Source organism: Protomyctophum bolini, assembly GCF_963924005.1.
Source record: "Protomyctophum bolini genome assembly, chromosome: 5".
Lineage (NCBI taxonomy): Eukaryota > Metazoa > Chordata > Actinopteri > Myctophiformes > Myctophidae > Protomyctophum > Protomyctophum bolini.
Window position 1 is genome coordinate 13,194,431 of NC_137866.1, and position 19,108 is coordinate 13,213,538.

Genomic DNA, 19,108 nt, shown 5'->3' on the forward strand with positions numbered 1-19,108 from the left:
AAAAGGTCTCGGACACAATTGTATACTGTAGTATAGTATTCTGGAATGCAATGTCTAAACCACTCTCTTACACTGTCAATTTGCTGAAAGTGTTGGGCTTGCAATCAGCCGTTGTTAACCTTCCAGCCTTAAGCTTTGCAACCTGAAATTTCAAGCCACTTTGTCCAAATTAATGGTATTAAGGGCAGCAGTCAGTCACGACTCACGAGCAGGCAGTATTAGTATTACACCATGTGACATCCAATGATAGAAGTTCAGAACATTAGTAAACACTAGGTCAAAACAATCTAGCTACACAGCCTTGATATGTAATTTGATTTTTAAAGGCAGTGCTTATTGGGATTTTCATACAAGGAACATCAACAAACCAAGTTGGGCCACTGATACAGATACAGATATAGATATATATCCAACCTTTTCAAAACATGACACAGAAATCATCCCTCACCTCATATGACACTTAACAGATTTGTGTGATTTGCTAAGCCACTTAGCCTATCGACTCAAGCAAGAATGGTAAATGGTTTTACCATTTATGTAGCGCCTTTATCCAAGGCGCTTTACATAGATTGTGCATTATATTCACCCATTCACACACACATTCATACACTGATTGGCGGCGGAAACCATGCAAGGCACCAACCAGCACTTCAAGAGCAATTAGGGGTTCAGTGTCTTGCTCAAGGACACTTCGACACTAACTCTGGGGGAGCCCGGGTTTGAACTAGCAACCTTGCGGTTACCATCCAGCCACTCTATCTGAGCCACCGCCGCCACCGAGAAACATTGCTAAAAAGTTTTTGGAACCACTGGGTTAGATAAAGGTCAAGGTACAGTAAGCCTACTGGATGGTAATGATTTAAGGTGGTTATCTGCTTTTACGTTGACTGATATAGACATACAGGTTGTCTTACTTGTGCACATTGCATATGTGATTCTGATTGCAGCAAGAAGAGAAAACAGTTATTAAAAACAAATTGAGTTTCTTTGTTCCTTATGCAGGCGCTGTTCTTTTGATCCTTTTTCATTAGCTATGCTGCTAAGTTACTGATTTGAAATTGATTGTGTAACATTAATTGCGGTAGCTTAAATGGAAATTCAGTGGAGGTGGTTAGCTCATGTACTTCAGAACATAATATCTGCTTCTTTTTAACGAGGCCTACTGACTGGCAGAAACATACTGGAGTTCTGCTGTAACTTGATTGCTGTGTTCTATTGTCTGGCGTGTTTATTAATGGCTTAATGTTGGCAGAATGTTTTAGTTCATATTTAATGAATTGCTTGAAATTGACTTTTTGTCAAGTCCCAGACGCGATCCCACCCCTCTTCCGCACCCATTGCTTGCTGTTGCTTAGTTGCACAAAAATCCTCTCTCTCCATCCACACTGCCATTGAAATAATTGTGTTTTTCAGTAGCCTCGGTTTTACAATCTGGGAGGGGGACGGAATCAGGTTTCTATTAACAGCTCATCTTGATCTCGAAGGCCAGCAAGCTCAAAGCAGCTCCAGATCAACTTCTTGTACACTACATTTTTAAACTGAACACAGTACACAGTTCCAACATGCACAATAATGCTGTCTTCCAAAGTCATCATTAGCCTATGTCAGAGTGTGCTGAAGCCTTATTCTCAGTTGTCTTATAGTCAGACAGACAGACAGAATATAATAAATAAAAAAAGTGTGGTGACTGCGTGTGATTGGCTAACGTTTAGGAGGAGCCAGGCTGCTGATTGGCTCCTGTGATGGCCTCAACTATATAAGGGTGTGTGGAAGCAGCATTCTGATGTCTTCCTGGTCTGTCTGTAGCAAGAAGTTACACACCGTCTGGCTGTAGCAAGAAGGTAACTACATGTTAAACTTAAACCTTTAGCTTTGTTTTAAATGATTCAGTTTGGGTAACTTGATCTGTGAATGAATGCCACTGAGATGTGGAGTTATATAGCGGAATATTCGCTTCAGCGATTCACTATGGGAGCGCTCCCTCTGAGCGCGAGACACAGAATAATTATTAATAAACTCACATTCTACTAGTCGAATGGGCCTTTGCGACATGCCGTATTCCGTCACCTCCCCGGGTATAACCGGCGAAATACGCGCATGCGCACTAATTCGATTTTCTTCTGCTCGTGAGACACAAGCTTTCATATCACTGAGATCCTTTTTCCGATATTGGTTAAATAAAACAATTAATCTCAATAAGGACGGGTCTGCAATTCGACCTGTACCGCGAGGTTCCTTTATCGGTGATCTCACCTCGGTGATATAAGCTCACGAATTTAAGACTTCTATCGCTAAGTAAGTACTCGCTGTGTAAGCTAAAACTGCTTAACCTGTTAGCTGCTGTATAAGCCTTTGTTAGCTAGTTAGCCCCGCTGTGAAAGCATAGCTTCTAGCCTGTTAGCTGCTGTACAAGCATAGCCTTTGTTAGCTAGTTAGCCCCGCTGTGAAAGCGATAGCTTCTAGCCTGTTAGCTGCTGTATAAGCCTAGCCTTTGTTAACTAGTTAGCCCCGCTGCATAAGCGATAGCTTCTAGCCTTTTTGTTCGGGTTGCTGTATAAGCCATACACTGTCTCGTGCTGCACAAGCCGTGTCGTTTATCTCCGTTGCTGTACCTATTAGCTGCTAGTGTACTGTAACCACAGCAGCATGTCTGAACGGAGTTGTTCTAGAGCTTCAGCCCGCCGCTATCAAGGCGACAAGTACCCGATGCAACAAAAGACATGTAAGAACCGCTCTTGCGGCAACTCCATGTCCGGATGGGACCAGCACAACTTGTGCGCCTACTGTCTGGGCCTCGACCACGCAGAAGAGGCCCTAGATTTTCCGGATAAATGTCTTAAGTGCGCGAACATGGACAAACGCAACCTTTGGCGCCGTTTGACCCGTGTACGGAAGTTATACGAGTCCCCCGAGCGCGACAACGACGAAAACTATGATGACTTCGAGGACCGTCTGCTCAAAGACGCACAAGATGGATGCCGTGCAGGCCCCGCCACGGTAAATAACACACGGCCTAGCCATAGTCCCTCGTGTGTACCAATGAGCTCAGGGATCCCCTTACCCTCTGCTGATTATAATAATAATGACCAGAAAGATGTTTTCATCAGGCAAGGCGCCAGGCCCCGCTCCACTGCGTCGGCCACGGTAAGTAGGCCTCCACCAGACGAAGTAGCCTCCACGTCTAGGCCCTCCGAGTCCCAGGGGGCCCCAGTAGCGATGGCCAAGACCCCCCCAGTCTTTGACATGGACAAGGACTTCCCGCCCTTGACCCACGCCCCACGTGCCGACCATGAATGGGACGAAGACGGGGACGAAGGCGACGACATGGAGACCGGCCTTCCCTCCTACCAACACTATAGAGTGCTGGACCAGGTCCACGACTCCGACTACGACGACGACGACGACGTCATTGTTGAGGAGGAATATGTTGATGTGGACGGAGAGCAGCGGGCCGAGGACCCTCCGGCCGTCGACGCCCAAGCAGCTGCTATGGCGGCCGAACAGGCAGCCCCTGCTGGACAGGAAGTGGCGCCCGTGCAGGGCGCCATCGCACCACCAGAGGCCAATCCACCTACAGCCGAGCTGCGTAAGCGAGAGACCGAGCTGCTGGATCTATACAGAACAGCAGCGGTCAGGTGCGGGCGAGACTGGCCCAAAGAGGACCCTGGCCTGCCGCCAGAGGACGGCTGGCAATGCCGCAGAGTCGTGCGGACCGAGCCTCAACCTAAAGACTCGCTGCCGCTCGCCGGAGGTTTTAAAAGTGTACTGACCCACACCTGGGCCGAACCTGCCTCTGACGCCAAGAAACAGCGCCGTCGGGGGCTGGCCCTAGACACCGAGCTCGCCAACGAGGTGGGCTTGCTAGGACTCCCAAAAATAGACAGGGCCACCGCAGGGTACCTGGTGAACCCTCACAGCCCTCACTACTTCCCCATGGATAGGGACCCGGTTTTCCCTGACAAGAAAGACAAGGACGCCTCGCTAGCTCTCAACCGCCTCTACGACAACATGGTGACCATTGCCAAGTCAGCCAACGCAGGGGCCCTACTGCAGGGCTCCCTATCGATGCTCTTGGCCGAGGCGGGTACAGCTCCCACTCCGGACCAACTGGCCGAGGCCCAACGCCTCGTCGATGAGATCATAGAGCTCACGCTGACCGTCACGGAGGCTGTTGGACGAGGCATGGCCAACGCAGTCCAACAAGAAAGAGTGAGATGGCTGGACGTGTTTCCAATTCCAAACCCAGGTGACGTCCGCTCTGTAATGCTTAGAGGGTCCATTACCCATGAGGGCCTGTTCCACGACGCTCTAAACAAGCTCATCGCCTCCGGAGAGGAGCAGAAACGGCAAGCCGAAGCAGGGAGCCACCTCCCCCGCCCGGGTAGACCTGCTCAGTCAGCCCCGCCTCCTCCTGCTCGCCAGCCTGCCGAGAGGCACAGCCGTCAGGCCTGGAGAGTCCGCAATGAGCGTCCGTCCTCCCGCCCCCCCCCCTTCACGGGGAGAGGGGAGGGGTCACGTGCATTCAACCAGACCCGTGGAAGACAGCGAACGCCTCGTGGAGACGACCGCCGCCGCCAGAACTCCCCATCACGCAGAGGCGGATTCAGGGGACGTGGACGCGGGCGTGGCCGCAATAAATAGCAGGCCTGGCCCTGCCTCGGGGGGCCGCAGAGGGCCAGCCCCCCAGCACCCCTGGTTCTGGGTTTGAATCCGTCGGGAGTGGTCTCGGACCTCGCCGGCGGACCACCTCCAAAGAGGTTAAAATTGTGCTCACACCGGATCGCAGTAGACGACGTTGGTGTTCAGAGTGTACACAATTTCCACACTGTAAAATATTCTGTAAATGTACAAGAATGTCATATTGCAAAATGTTCTGTGGATGTTTTTTCTGTAATAAAATATTGCAAAATAAAAAACAAACAAAAAACCCAAATACAAACCCGAACCCAGAGGGTCATGAACCCACCTTCAAGAGAGCCACTGCGGCTCTCGGGAAGTGTGGGGGGACGTGTCAACAAAGTGACAGGTCACAGCCTCAGACCTGTCACTTGCTGGCACCGTCACGGCCAAATTTTCCAGGATTGGTCGCCCCCGCCACCAGAGGGCGCCATTGCACCATCAATGAGCGCCAGGCCGGTGGCGGAGAATTCTGTGTCATCTCACAAGGTGAGTCAGGCCGCTGCCAGCCCCTGTCCAACAGGGGGCAGCATAGTACCACAGAAAAATTCTCCAGTAGTTATAGAGAATCCACTAGCTCTACATTTAGAACAGTGGAAACAGATTGGTGCATCTCCGTGGGTGCTGCGCACCATCGCCCGCGGATACAAGCTACAGTTTGCAATGAGACCACCCGTGTTCGAGAAGATTGTTATGTCACACGCGAGTGGTCAGGCGGCGGATGTACTACGATCGGAGATAGTCTCTTTGGTAAACAAGAGAGCCATCAGGGAGATTCCCACGAACGAGAGCAAGATGGGTTTTTATTCAAGATACTTTCTTGTACCAAAAAAGGGGGGGGGGCTAAGGCCTATCCTAGACCTCCGTGCTCTCAATCGACACATGAAAACTTTCCGCTTCAAGATGCTGACAGCGGACTCGCTAGTGCGTTCTCTGCGCCAGGGCGACTGGTACACCAGCGTGGATTTAAAAGACGCCTATTTTCACATCCCTATCTATCCACCGCACAGGAAGTTTCTGCGCTTCGGTTTCGAGGGGAAGCTATACGAGTACATGGTGCTGCCGTTCGGGATGTCCCTCTCTCCCAGGGTTTTCGTGAAATGCACACAAGCCGCCATCGCTCCACTGAGACGGCGGGGGGTCCGCATCGCAACCTACATAGACGATTGGCTGATCTGCGCGAGCTCACCACCGGAGACGCTGTCCCACACTCAACTAGTGGTGAGTCTCCTATCTTCTCTGGGTTTCAGCATAAATCACGTGAAAAGTATTTTAGTGCCTGCACGGATAATAGACTATATAGGCATAACACTGAACTCTCTCTCTTTCACGGCCAGACTGAGTCAAGAGAGAGTCAAGTCATTCCGTGCATGTTTGACTCTTTTCAGAACAGGTCACAAGGTTGCGTTTGGAACTTGTCTGAGGATGGCGGGCCTCATGGCCTCGGCCATCTCCCTGGTACGCCTAGGCAGGTTATATATGAGACCTTTTCAGGCATGGCTGAGATCTCTGCGGATCCCCAGCAGTCAGCGACACAGACGGGTCCTAGTGACAGCGGAATGTGTGCTGGCTCTGAAATGGTGGAATGGTCAAAATGTCCTAACAGAGGGCGTCCCCATGGGGATAGTCCTCTCCAGAAAGGTGGTCACTACGGACGCGAGTCTATCGGGGTGGGGTGCCACCCTCGATGGGAGGACGGCCAGGGGGACATGGGACGCCGGCCTCCGAACCGCCCACATAAACTATTTGGAGTTAATGGCGGTTCTACTAGCTCTACACCGTTTCAAGCGGTTTCTACGTGGTTGCCACGTGCTGATACGCACGGACAACACTACGACGATGTACTACATCAACAAACAGGGCGGACTCAGGTCACGCCAGCTGCACATGCTAGCACGCCAGCTGATTTTGTGGTGCGACGAGCACCTCCTCTCGATCAGGGCATGTCACGTCCCAGGTCTCCTGAATGCAGGGGCCGACCTGCTATCCAGGGGTCCGCTCAGGTATGCAAACTGGTCTCTACATCCCGCGGTAGCGGCACAGGTTTGGGACAGGTTCGGGACTCCCGAGGTGGACTTGTTCGCCTCGACAGAGGACACGAAATGTCCCCTGTTCTTCTCTATCGGGGGGGAGGCACCTCTGGGCTTGGATGCTCTAGCTCACGGGTGGCCTCGGTCTCTGCTATATGCGTTCCCCCCACTGTCCCTGATCCTTCCCACGCTAAACAGGGTGAGGACTCAGGGCCTGACCTTGATCCTGATCGCTCCGTCATGGGGGTCGTGGAGGTCGGAGATAACTCCGCTCCTGTACGACCGCCCTTGGCAGCTCCCGCTGCGGGCGGACCTGCTCACTCAAGTGAGACACGAAATATTCCATCCCCAACCGCACGCGCTGGACCTGTGGGCCTGGCCCGTGAGAGGTTGAATCTGCAGGATGAGGGCCTACCTCCTAACGTCATAGCGACTATTCAGGGAGCTAGGGCCCAGTCGACCAGAAAACAGTACGATGTAGCCTGGCGGGTCTTCGAACGGTGGTGTTTGAAGAGGCCTGGGCAAGTAGTCCCGTACCTGGCCTCGGTGAAGGAAGTTCTGACCTTCCTTCAGGAGTTCTTGGACGACGGAAAATCCTTCTCCACGGTGAAGGTCAATCTGGCAGCCATTTCGTCCTGTCACATAGGTATTGAGGGGAAGACCTTGGGTGAATACCCCCTAGTACGTCGCTTCATGAAGGGCGCGAACAGGGCACGTCCGGTCTCTCGGTCTATGGCTCCGCCATGGGACATATCTCTGGTTCTGGACGCTCTTATGGGGGCGCCGTTTGAACCTCTGGAGTTGGTGGAGCTAAAGTTCCTATCGCTCAAGACCGCTCTGTTGATCGCGCTGACGACCGCTAAGCGGGTTAGTGACATGCATGCCTTATCTGTAAGTGCGGACTGCATGTTCTTCAGTGTAGATGGACTTAGGGTGACGGTGAAACCGAACCCAGCCTTTGTGCCTAAGAATTTTCTCGCTCGGAGTGTTCCTGTTGATCTGGGGTCGTTCCATCCACCTCCTCATGCGGGGGAGGAGGATAGGAAGTTACACTCTTTATGCCCAGTGAGGGCGTTACGGATATACATGCAGAGAACAGCTCCCTTGAGGCAGGGTAGCCAGCTGTTTGTGGCATGGGGCGCTGGGGCAATAGGTAAACCTGTCACGAAGGTGCGGCTTTCCCGGTGGATTGTGGAAGCCATTCAACTGGCCTATGCTAGTACGGGTACACCCCCGCCGGATGGCCTGAGGGCACACTCCACGAGGGGTGTGGCGGCATCCTGGGCGTTGTTCAAGGGTGTCTCGATACAGGACGTCTGTACGGCGGCGAGCTGGTCGTCCCCGTCGACGTTTGCGAGGTTTTATAACCTGGACGTAGCAGAGCCGGCTCTGGCTCATGCTGTCCTTGGTGTCGCGTCTGCACGCGGCGGTTCGCATAGGTAGGCCCTGGTTCAGGTAACTTAGGTTAGCCCAGAGCCTGGGGCATAGGTTTAGGCCCTGGAGCCATGAGGTGGTCCAAGACCATCAGCCCAGTTAGCCCTGAGGTGCTCTAGACGGCCTTTGGGCTGTCTGCGCCTCACTAGGTAGGGACATGGCCAGCGGGTCGGTGACCCGGGTGGCCTTCGTCTGCCCGTCTTCCCGAATCCTGGTTGTGGTCACTGTGTCAGGGACGCAGGTGGCCACGGAGGTATACCTGTCGGATGGGTGTGTCACGTCAGTGATATGGTGAAGGGAGTTTATGAAGTCTCCCATAGTGAATCGCTGAAGCGAATATTCCGCTATATAACTGGAGGTTACGCAGTAACCGTGGTTATATTAGGGATATGAGTGAAGCGATTCACCAAGATACCCTTCTAGCTTGTTACGGCAGAAGGAAAATGTTCACCGAATTAGTGCGCATGCGCGTATTTCGCCGGTTATACCCGGGGAGGTGACGGAATACGGCATGTCGCAAAGGCCCATTCGACTAGTAGAATGTGAGTTTATTAATAATTATTCTGTGTCTCGCGCTCAGAGGGAGCGCTCCCATAGTGAATCGCTTCACTCATATCCCTAATATAACCACGGTTACTGCGTAACCTCCAGTTATGTTTTATAACAAGAGTTAAGGTAACTGTTCCAATATGGCTCATAGTGTCTTTTTGACTGGCATTCAAACTCTTCAGACAGTGGACAGGGTCCATTTGGTTCCATTTGTACACCGAGAGCTGTAAGGGTCCATTTGGTTCCATTTGTACACCGAGAGCTGTAAGGGTCCATTTGGTTCCATTTGTACACTGAGAGCTGTAAGGGTCCATTTGGTTCCATTTGTACACTGAGAGCTTTAAGGGTCCGTTTGGTTAAACATGCTAACACTTCATCTTCAATATAAAATTGGTATTGTCACAAACGCACAATACAATGTTGGGCTTGGGGGAGGGATGTTAAGTTGTAAAATATGGGTTGTGGGGGCTGACAAGGCTATACAGCCACATGTGTTTCTAATGTGATGTAGGCCTACATAACACTAATGACACTTATCTTTTCTCTTCATGTAATTCCAGAATATGAAGAGTCACTGCACCAGTGGTGTAGGCAGCACCAAGCCCTGGACCCTGAGACGAGCCATGTCCATGGGCCCCACAGCCCCACCAATTTAGGCTTCCGAGGACCCCCACCCTGGAGCCCATGTGAAGTGTCCCAGACCGATGCCCCCCTCCCTGCACAAGACATTGAGGTAGGAACTGTACACTATAGCTGCTGCTGTGAAGAGCTGCTTGCTGCGCAGTGAGTACAAATCTTGTTTATTGTCCTTTGCTGTCGCTGGTGTGGTTAAGCAGAGTACTGATGGTGTTGCTCTCGTTTGCGTTTGCGTTCCGGCTTCCTGCGGTTGCGTCGCGTCAGGCTGCCTGCTGTTGCACTCGTTTGCGTTGCGTCTTTTGTGTCGACTGCCACAATTTTGTCCGGTTCCGTCATTTCACCTAACTTGTGGACACTGCCTGTCATCTGCAGAAGAATGTGATGGTTCACGGTAAGTATCTGTTTTTGTATTCTTTGCTGCTGGTAGGGTAGGGCTGGTAGGGTAGGGCTCCTATCCTAGGGTAGGTTTTTGCGTTGCATCGCAAACTAAGCACTTTGGCACAGGCATGGAGCTCCTGGTTTACTGGGATGGGGTTCGATTCCCTGCTGTGCCCTGCTGATTACATTTAATCTGTTAAACAGACATCCTTTTGCAAAGAACGACGAGTGGTCCAGGAAATTATTCTCCATTTTCTCCATAGGCATTTCAAAACTTATTTATTGAAAGACCTTTAAGCATCGTACAAAGCCAACTCTTGTCGTGACAAATCATGACAACACACACAATATTTTGGACCAAATAATTACAAAGAACAAAACGTGTTGTAACCTGCCGTTTTTTCTACTTTCTAATTCTTTGTTTGGCCCGAAAAATTGTGTTTGTCATGATTGGTCTGAATGTTCACTCGAAAATTCCTGCCGAAGTTCGAGTCCTAAAATAAGGGCTAGGGTACAGCCTTAAAACACACACACACACACACACACACACACACACACACACGAGGCAGCCGCTGCCTGGACGATGTGTACTCCCGAGAGCCTTGTGCCCTGGGCTGCAGCCCTGTGAGCCAATACGTTAATCAGGGCCTGACTGTAGGCTATACAAATAATTTATATTCTATTTGATGGGCACCATTCCGTTTTCACTAAACTGCTATTTTCACCAAATGTTCACCCCTGAATAGGGACGCTACTACGCTAGGGTTTAAGTGATTAAAGTCCAAACTCCAAAAACAAATATCATAGAAGGTCAATAAGCCAGCAGTGACTAAAGCCCAAACCACACCAATGGGTCACCATGCAACTCCTTGCAACAAACCGGTTGCGAGTAGAGTAGTAGATGCATGTAGGCGCATGTAATTTCAAGCAACCATTGAACTGAACCAATTGAATTACTTTGGTCGACATGTGCCACCATGTGCCGACGTACAACAGGACATATCACACCGCTGGGACGAACGCTAAAACCATTTTGTTGCGTCTCGAGTCTCGACCCATTGGTTTGGGCTTAAAAAAAATAAAAAATAAACATTGCTGCACAAGTCAAATTACTCCAGTAATGGATCTACAAGATAACAAATGCGTTGATGCGTTGTTAGCTTGTAGAGCCAATCGGTTTGGCAAGCGACACTGTTGTGCGATTGAGTTTACAAGTACAACAACAATAAGCTAATTCATTTGGTAAATTAAAGTGCTGCCTTGAGATTAACTTGGATATTTTTAATACAATCAGGCCATTATTAATCAATCAACGGGTAATAACTGGGCCTCAAATTGGCAAAGTCTGATGAAATTCAGGATTCAGAGATTTTGCATCATTGTTACAGCCGTAAAAATCTGATGGTTTGTCTCCGGAGGCCAGAGGGCCGAAGGCCAAAGACTATATTTTTGCCACTGTCCCCCCCCCCTTGTGTGTCCGTGAACAGCTAATCTCTGGTACCGTTTGACCGATCAGCGTGAGACTTTGCATGGACATTAGTAGGCCAAGGAAGAACCTCTGCCTCAATTTTTAAGCGGTGCCTCCGCTCCATTACGGAGCTATGTGTGACCGTATGTCTGTCCATGTGTCTGTATGTACAGTATGTCCAAGCACGGAAAGCTGTACCACCTAAAGTGGCCAGTAGAGTACACTACAGTAGAGAGTACAGTGCACTACAATACAGTATACAGATCACAGTACAGTAACTATAACAATAAATGTATAAATGCACCGCTCACTTCACACAGGCCTATAACCGTAGGCTATACAGTCAACATATTCTCCTGTGCTTAGAATTTGTAGGATTCGAGAGAAAAAAATCAGCTACCATTTATCATCAGCTAGTGTGCTAGTGAGCAGTTAAGGCAGTAACTTCCGTTCTCCTCTGTCTGATGCCTAATTTACACTGTGTGAATTGGGCTTCAGGAACCGTGGTTACTGACATCACTGGTCCTTTCAATGCTTTTGGGGTCCCGAGTAATTCCCCTTAAGATATGAATTTTAGGCAGCAATTCATGTTTTGAAACCTTCAGACTATTGCTCCAACTGTGTATCGAGAGCGTGCCACAACCAGCGTTACATGCCTTGGGGCTCATTGTAGAGAACTAGGAAAAAGTGCTCCTTGGAGCACAGGTCTCCACCAGGTCAGGAACATTTGTTGTGGGCGTTCATTGTTTGGTACCGAGTGATCATAGAAGTAGCAGTTAATAGCCAACAGAAAGAGACTAGTTGAATATTGCTGAAGATCTGTGCCCACATTATGAGACAAAGTTTACACAAATCAATAAATATTTGCATAATTCCCACAATCCCATGCTGTAGTTAGTCATAAGCTGAACGTATGGGTGCCTGATTGGCTAGTACCAGTCCATAGCCTCATGGGATGCATATTCCATACCCTGGATGGATAATTGCTCTGTGATTATTAATTCACAAAAATGGCATAGGTGTTATTGACTGATCAGATAGATATTCAGGAATTTAACCAGCTTTGGCCAGCTGTCAGCGTGGAGAGAATGCACAACAAATATGATGCTGATTGGCCTAGCGATTCGTAAGATTAATTTGCGGAACGACACACAGACAGACGGGTGAACAGTGGAGATAATAATAGATTAGATGAAAGCCATCTCTTTATAAATTTGTTTTTGGCTAAATATCCCTTTACCACCCATTACATTATTTTTCGGGAGCAATTCCCCCAAATGATGCTGGCCATGTGCCCAGTTGTAATTGTAGAGTGTGGAGCGAAGGAGGTTTTCTTACCTTTAACAATCAATACGGCCACTGCTGACAGGCTTTCTACGTCAGTATCCACTACACAGATGTATTTGCCAGCGTGGTTTAGCTGAATGTTCCTGATCATGAGATCCCCTGCTGTTCTCTGTCAAGAAAGAATTAAGGGATTAAGAAGCATGGCATGGTATAACAGGCCTTCTGACTATAGACTGAAAATGAATGAATGGATTTGTGTGAAGTGGATTCACAAATGTATTTCAGTATTTATACTGAAATACTGACTCTCCAAAAACTTTTTGATGCACATAAATATATTCATTATTGCATACAAATGTCTACTGGATTTCTATTGCACATGACTGTATTATTTTAAATAAATGTGCATATAAATACACATAGGCCTATGTATTCAAAAATGTTTTCATCAAAAACATATTAGGATGTTGTTATATTTATATAAAGACTGTGTGCGCGCGCGCGCGTGTGTGTGTGTGTGTGTGTGTGTGCACGCGAGTGCGTGCGAGCAAATGTGCGAGCGTGCGTGCGTGCGTGTGTCAGAAATAAAATGTTTTAATAAACCTGTTTGTGGAATATGGAATTTCTTTGTTTCTATGCTTCAACAAATATATTTTGTGCATTGAAAATATGTTTGTGGAGAGAGTCATTTATACTACATATACTGTAAATACCGAAATACATTTGTTAATCACGTGCATGAATTCATTTGAGACAGATCTGAACAGCTTATAAAGGATTGCAGGTAGCAAACAATATAATAAGACTAGAACAGAAGCTAAAGGCTTTTGTAGGCATGATGTGCAAATGATAATGGGGGAAGATATTGTTTAATGCAACTTATATGCTTTTGCAGTTGAAACTGTAAAACTGCATATTGTCGTCATATTGTCCAAAACTGTTATTGCAGCAGAACATTCAATCTAACTGAGATGGAAAGAATGACACCTAGAGGTTACATAAGTTCTACAGTACAAATGCAACTAAATGGAATTTGTCTCCGACAATGCTGCAGATATTACTAATTAGTGTGACCTTCAAAACTGTTGTGAGGAGCTATACAAAATCAACCGTTTCTGTTTGCTTCTGCACTCTGTAGGCTGGGTTTTTTTCTGCTAGGAAAAAAAACAAGAGGCCCTCTAAATTCGCATCTGAACAGAAAGAAACCCATCAGCAGAAAACAGTAAATTAATGGTGAAATCCTTGTCTTGGCAGTGCCATGGAAAAGAGTGTGGTGGTGGGGATGACTTGGCTTAATTATGTAAATTAATTCCTTGAAGCAGCAAAGTTAAGTTGATAATCTCTTTGGACTGGGGACATTATAGCATTTCCGAGGAGAGAATCTCATTTCAGATAAGAACACTGACAGTCACACATGCATGCAGAATGGAGTCATCTCTAAGAGCGTGAGGGTGTTTCAAGATCATGCTAAGTGTTTTGTAGCACTTCAGGACTCTCTTTCATGAGCTGTGATCCTGGTAAAGCTGCAATCAAAATAAACAGCCAAGTTAACCAAAAGTTAGTGTGCCTGAGAGAGCTGAGCTTTACTGCAAAGTGGAATCATATGACAACCTGATTTTAGAAGCCAAAATAAAATTACCTGTACTATATAGTACAATCCCGAGTGGCATGTGTATTTAATTTTTTACAACAATAACTCAGGCCAAGTTTTCATCAATAAAACTACAAACTGATCTATTGATCCCATAGCAGTTCCTTGCTACAACATTTTCTCATCCCAGACAGCAGGTAATGATAATGGCCAAAATGATAAAAGTGTTACAACTACAGTAGTCAAGAATATAGACATCGTAAGCCCCTCCAAGAAACACAAAACCAAGTGCCCTTTAAGTCAGAACTGGAATGAGTGAAGCGAGATGGAATGAGGTGCCAACTGCCCATTCACACATTCTGAAGAATTACGCCTGCAGGTCACTCACCCCTCCCACTAGCTCAAAGTGTCTGTCTCCCTTGGTGATGAGCTGTCCATTGAAGGCCCAGGAGAAGGACACGTCGAGAACAGGGTCACTGGCAACCTGACAGGGTAAAACGATGCTCTCGCCCACGATGATCTCCATGTCTGCTGGACCCTGGGTGATTCTGGTTGGATCTGCCCCACATAAACACATGGACAGCAACCCAGTCACTCAGAAAATGACTATCCTATCTATCTCACTATCTCACCAAGCACAAGAAAGACTTCATTGCAGGGTAACGGGTAGTCAATCATGTACGATATATCATGTATGCTGCTTTGCAGGTTCCAATGAATAACTGCTTGTTGGAACAGATGAATTTACCGTGGCAGACAACGTCCTATCCAGGCCAACATTATGTAAAGTGAGTGGGGTATCATGAAGGCTTAAGTCAAGTACCTATGATAACACAGAGCCTGCGTTAAAATGGCCTAATATTCATAACACAGCTAGCTTAATCTTCTGTAATCCTGAGAGCAATTACAATGAACTGAGAATCAGATCAAACTGTTGCTGGCATGACAGGGGCTACTGCACACACGCCCAACGAAAATGAGGGGCACTGTGTGAAGAGAACTGAACTTAAATGAGGGGCACTGTGTGAAGAGAACTAAACCTAAATGAGGAGCACTGTGTGAAGAGAACTAAACCTAAATGAGGAGCACTGTGTGAAGAGAACTAAACCTAAATGAGGAGCACTGTGTGAAGAGAACTAAACCTATTGTTTGGCCGAACCATGCTGCGCTTCAAAAGTCAAGATAATGAATTTGCCTGAATCAAATAGAGAATCCACAACACAAAGACACCTGTCTCACCTGAAATTAAGTGCCAGGGCTTAAATGAATTACATGCAAAGTGTGTCCCTTCGGTTCTTAAAGCATTAATAATCAATGGTCAGGCCACTGTGATACTGACTGTATAATGTCCTTGAAAACCACTTTAGTTAGCACATGTAATCCTCAACACATTAATGAAACAAATAAGAAACCTGCAAACAGAAACACACTTCAAAAAACTATAAAAAACTCTTCGCTAATACTTCCTTCACTTCCACTCCCGGTGCCTTCATTTGTTGCAGTAAATTGGTCGCTTTCAACTGCTTCAAGGAAAACAATGATCTGCGTTGTTTCAGAAAGACCTTTGAAAGACATGATTGCACCCACTGCCAGATGTAGTCAGACAAAACAGAAAAAAGCAAAAAAATAAACCCAGACAGAAGTATAGGAATAACAACTTCTTAGAAGTTTGCAAATTAATACTCCATTGGGGTGACTCACTCTATATAACGAAACTAAAATCAAAAGAGGCAGTTGATTACTATAGACTTTAGCCTCTTGGGCAGAGGCTTTCAGAGGTTTTGACATTCCTCGAAACACTTCTCAAAGAAAAGACTTGTTTGGTTTGTTTTCCACCCACCAGTTATTGACTCACTCCTCCTCTAGAAGTGCTATAGTTGCCCTTTTCCTGACAATCTATAGCTCGCTATAAAGCTTTCTTAGAACGTGTATCGATCTCATGAACATTAGGGAATTTGAGAGTAACAAACTTACCTGTAACGAGGAGTCGCCCTGTTGTACTAGACATCCCAAAGCGATTCCTTGCAAAGCAGTTATAGCTGCCTGCATCAGACTTGGTCACATTAGCCAATCTCAAAGTTCCATCAGATGAAAGCGTTACCCTATAAAAGCCGAGGCACAGAGGTACTGTTTTAGATTTTCCAAGCTTTGACATTTATGTTTAATGTCAAAAATGCATTACATAAGATGATTTCCATCATCATCATTTTGGCTGCTGCATTTGCAGCAGAGCGTTGCATTCTGCCATGATTGTGATATAGACATAATGTATTTTGTAAATGTTGCTATTTAAACCTCTAGTTTACATTGTATATTGCACATCAAATCATATTTTTTATGTTGTGTAAATAATTATGAATGTTTCTAATCTATATTATTGTTATTAAATGTAATGAACCAACCTTTCGAAGACAACCTTTGTGTATGTGCACATAAATGGCAAAAATAATTCTGATTTTGATCAAGAGTCACACCATTTTTTGCCTCCGATTGGAAAAGCATTGTGGTGGCCCAAAAAAACGACCAAAAGTTTGCTTGATTGGTGTTTGATACGTGTGAATGAAGCCTAACACTTTTCAACATACAGATAATGACCTAAATGAATGTGTGCAATCGCCAAAATTGCTCGCTCATTAATAATTAATTATACTAATGAATGATTATGATATTAGAGTTATAGTGATCTACACGGTAGATATACATACAATTCCACCAAATAAGAAATTGAAGCCTACTGCTGGCAAACAAACTATTGCATACAGTACGGTATATAATATGTTCTGCAACCAAATCTACCTCTGATGTCTGATGCCCCTCTCTGCCTCAGCAGTCTGTGCTCATCCTACCATGAGTGTTTCTACATTGCCTATATCTGCTTCTAGAATCTGCTCCTACACACTGTATACAACATAGTATACAGTAGATAGTGTATATTATATGTGTATTATATATTATTATTTGAATTAAACTTTAGATCAGATGATGATGTGACATTTGTATAGTTTTCTTTTATGTTTAAAGGGATAGTTCAGTTTTTTAACTTAAGCTGTCTGAAATACTTGCCATTATTATAGTGGTTGCAACTGTATTAATTGATTGTCCGAGTCCCGTGGTGGGAGTTTTGCTCTGGTTTTGGTCAATATTAAGTAGTTCTGGTCATTTTGTGGGGGGCACTGGTGCCACGCAGTAAATTAATTTACAAAACTAACGTAATTTGTATTGTTGACCTATTTCTAAAATATTAGTGCAACTTTCGTTCAACTTTGACCCCTCTATCACATTTTTGGGGGTAGTGATATGGACACAAAAAACATAGTTCTGTGTGATAGAGGGGTAAAAAATAAACGAAAGTTGCACTAATATTTTAGAAATAGGTCAACAATACAAATTATGTTAGTTTTGTGGATTAATTTACTTTTAATGCGTGGTCCCCTGTGCCCCCCACAAAATGATGGAGCTACTTCATATTTCACCAAAACCAGAGCAGAACTCCCACCATGGGACTCGGGCAATCAATTAATACAGTTGCAACCACTATATTAATGGCAAGTATTTCATACAGCTTAAGTTAAAGAGGGAGTGCCACAACTTTTGTATTTTTCCAGTTTTTCATGTGTCTATGAGGTGACAGTACTTCATTAGACACCCTGGAATCGTTTTTATGTGCAATGGTGTATTAACTTTGTATTTAGGGTTTCTTCCTGGAGGCCGAACCCTTGACAGTCAAACGGGTCAATGAAATAAACAGTATATAGTATAGTATAGTATATAGTGACATCACACTATCAGCCCCTCCCCTAACCCCTCCCCCTTTATCATACAACTACAGCTGTGGGTGCGGCTTCAGTTCAGGTGGATCACCACCCATCACCACCCACCAGGCAAACCAGGCATACTTAATGAAAAAAAATTGAAAAAATTATAACAATAAGACCTGATGATCATGTTTTAGGGTGGAAAAAAATCACGGCACTCCATCTTTAAACAAATCTGAACTATCCCGTTAAGTTAAAACGTTTGGCATAATTTGTTTTATAACCCCCAAAACACAGTCTTATATTATAGGAGACCAAATCAATTTCCATGGGACCCATTTGAATGACCACCCGTGGGTACATTGAAAACGGCTCATCATCACTGCTAGTGTTAACTTCAGTGTATTTAATTAAATACCTGTCATTGGTGTGAACAGGCAAGTTGCCTTTCTTCCACAGAATGCTTGCAAGAGGATAGGCCTGGGGCTTACACTCCAAAGTCACCGTGGTGCCTGCTTTGGATTTGAGCAGAGCTCTCAGGAGGTTCCCTGTGAAGTCTGGAGGCGAGGCTGATGGGAAGAAGCAAACAGACCTAAGAGGGGGACCGTTGCAAATCTCACAGGACACTTGATCTAGGTTACAACCAGGTCGATGAAACTTGTCAACTCTTAATGTTCTGCGGAGAGGGCTTTTTCAAACATCTGTAATGTGATTTACAATGAAACGAAAGTGAAATCACCCTGAAGTCTACTGTTTGCAAGTCATTTTAAATATATAAGCCAGAACGATTTATGACAAAACTCTACATGGATGAAAGTAACGGTAACCTCTTTTTTTTATCAGTTTGCATAAAATATGGGCATACTCATATCTGATATTCACATTTAGTGAGAAGGGCTTCAACTTTGAAGAACATTATGAAAATCAAACATTCATCTATCATCTCATCTTCGCCCTTTTCAGCGGTTACATAAAAGTATATCGGTATATCAGGTCAGGATGAATAAATAAAATGTGTTTGACCCCACAACACCAATCTCACGGAACCCATTATCCATTAATCCAGACAACCTTTAGAATGACAGTAAGGTGACCTTTGCGATGCTTTGGTTACATCAACTTTGGGATTTGCACAGAAGATAAGAAAAGGCTATTTTACCTAAAACCATGAGCTCAGCGCTGAAATATATGACGCCATGTTTATTCTCGGCCACACACTGGTACATTCCGGTGTCGGAGAGCATCAGGACAGACACAGAGAGGACTCCATCGTCAATATGGACTCTTTCCTGATAAGTCAAGG

At 46.0% G+C, this 19,108-nt stretch overlaps 1 protein-coding gene across 1 annotated transcript in view; it reads right to left on the reverse strand.

Annotated features, from left to right (window-relative positions):
* LOC308315196 (contactin-3-like) overlaps nt 1-19,108 on the reverse strand; it is a 56,355-nt gene that overhangs the window by 17,577 nt on the left and 19,670 nt on the right. The window contains exons 10-14 of the mRNA XM_080763052.1: nt 18,965-19,094; nt 18,224-18,374; nt 16,025-16,152; nt 14,439-14,608; nt 12,511-12,628 (exon numbers count right to left, since the gene is read on the reverse strand). Of these exons, the coding sequence (XP_080619178.1) occupies nt 12,511-12,628; nt 14,439-14,608; nt 16,025-16,152; nt 18,224-18,374; nt 18,965-19,094 (697 nt within the window). The remainder of the gene's footprint in view (nt 1-12,510; nt 12,629-14,438; nt 14,609-16,024; nt 16,153-18,223; nt 18,375-18,964; nt 19,095-19,108) is intronic.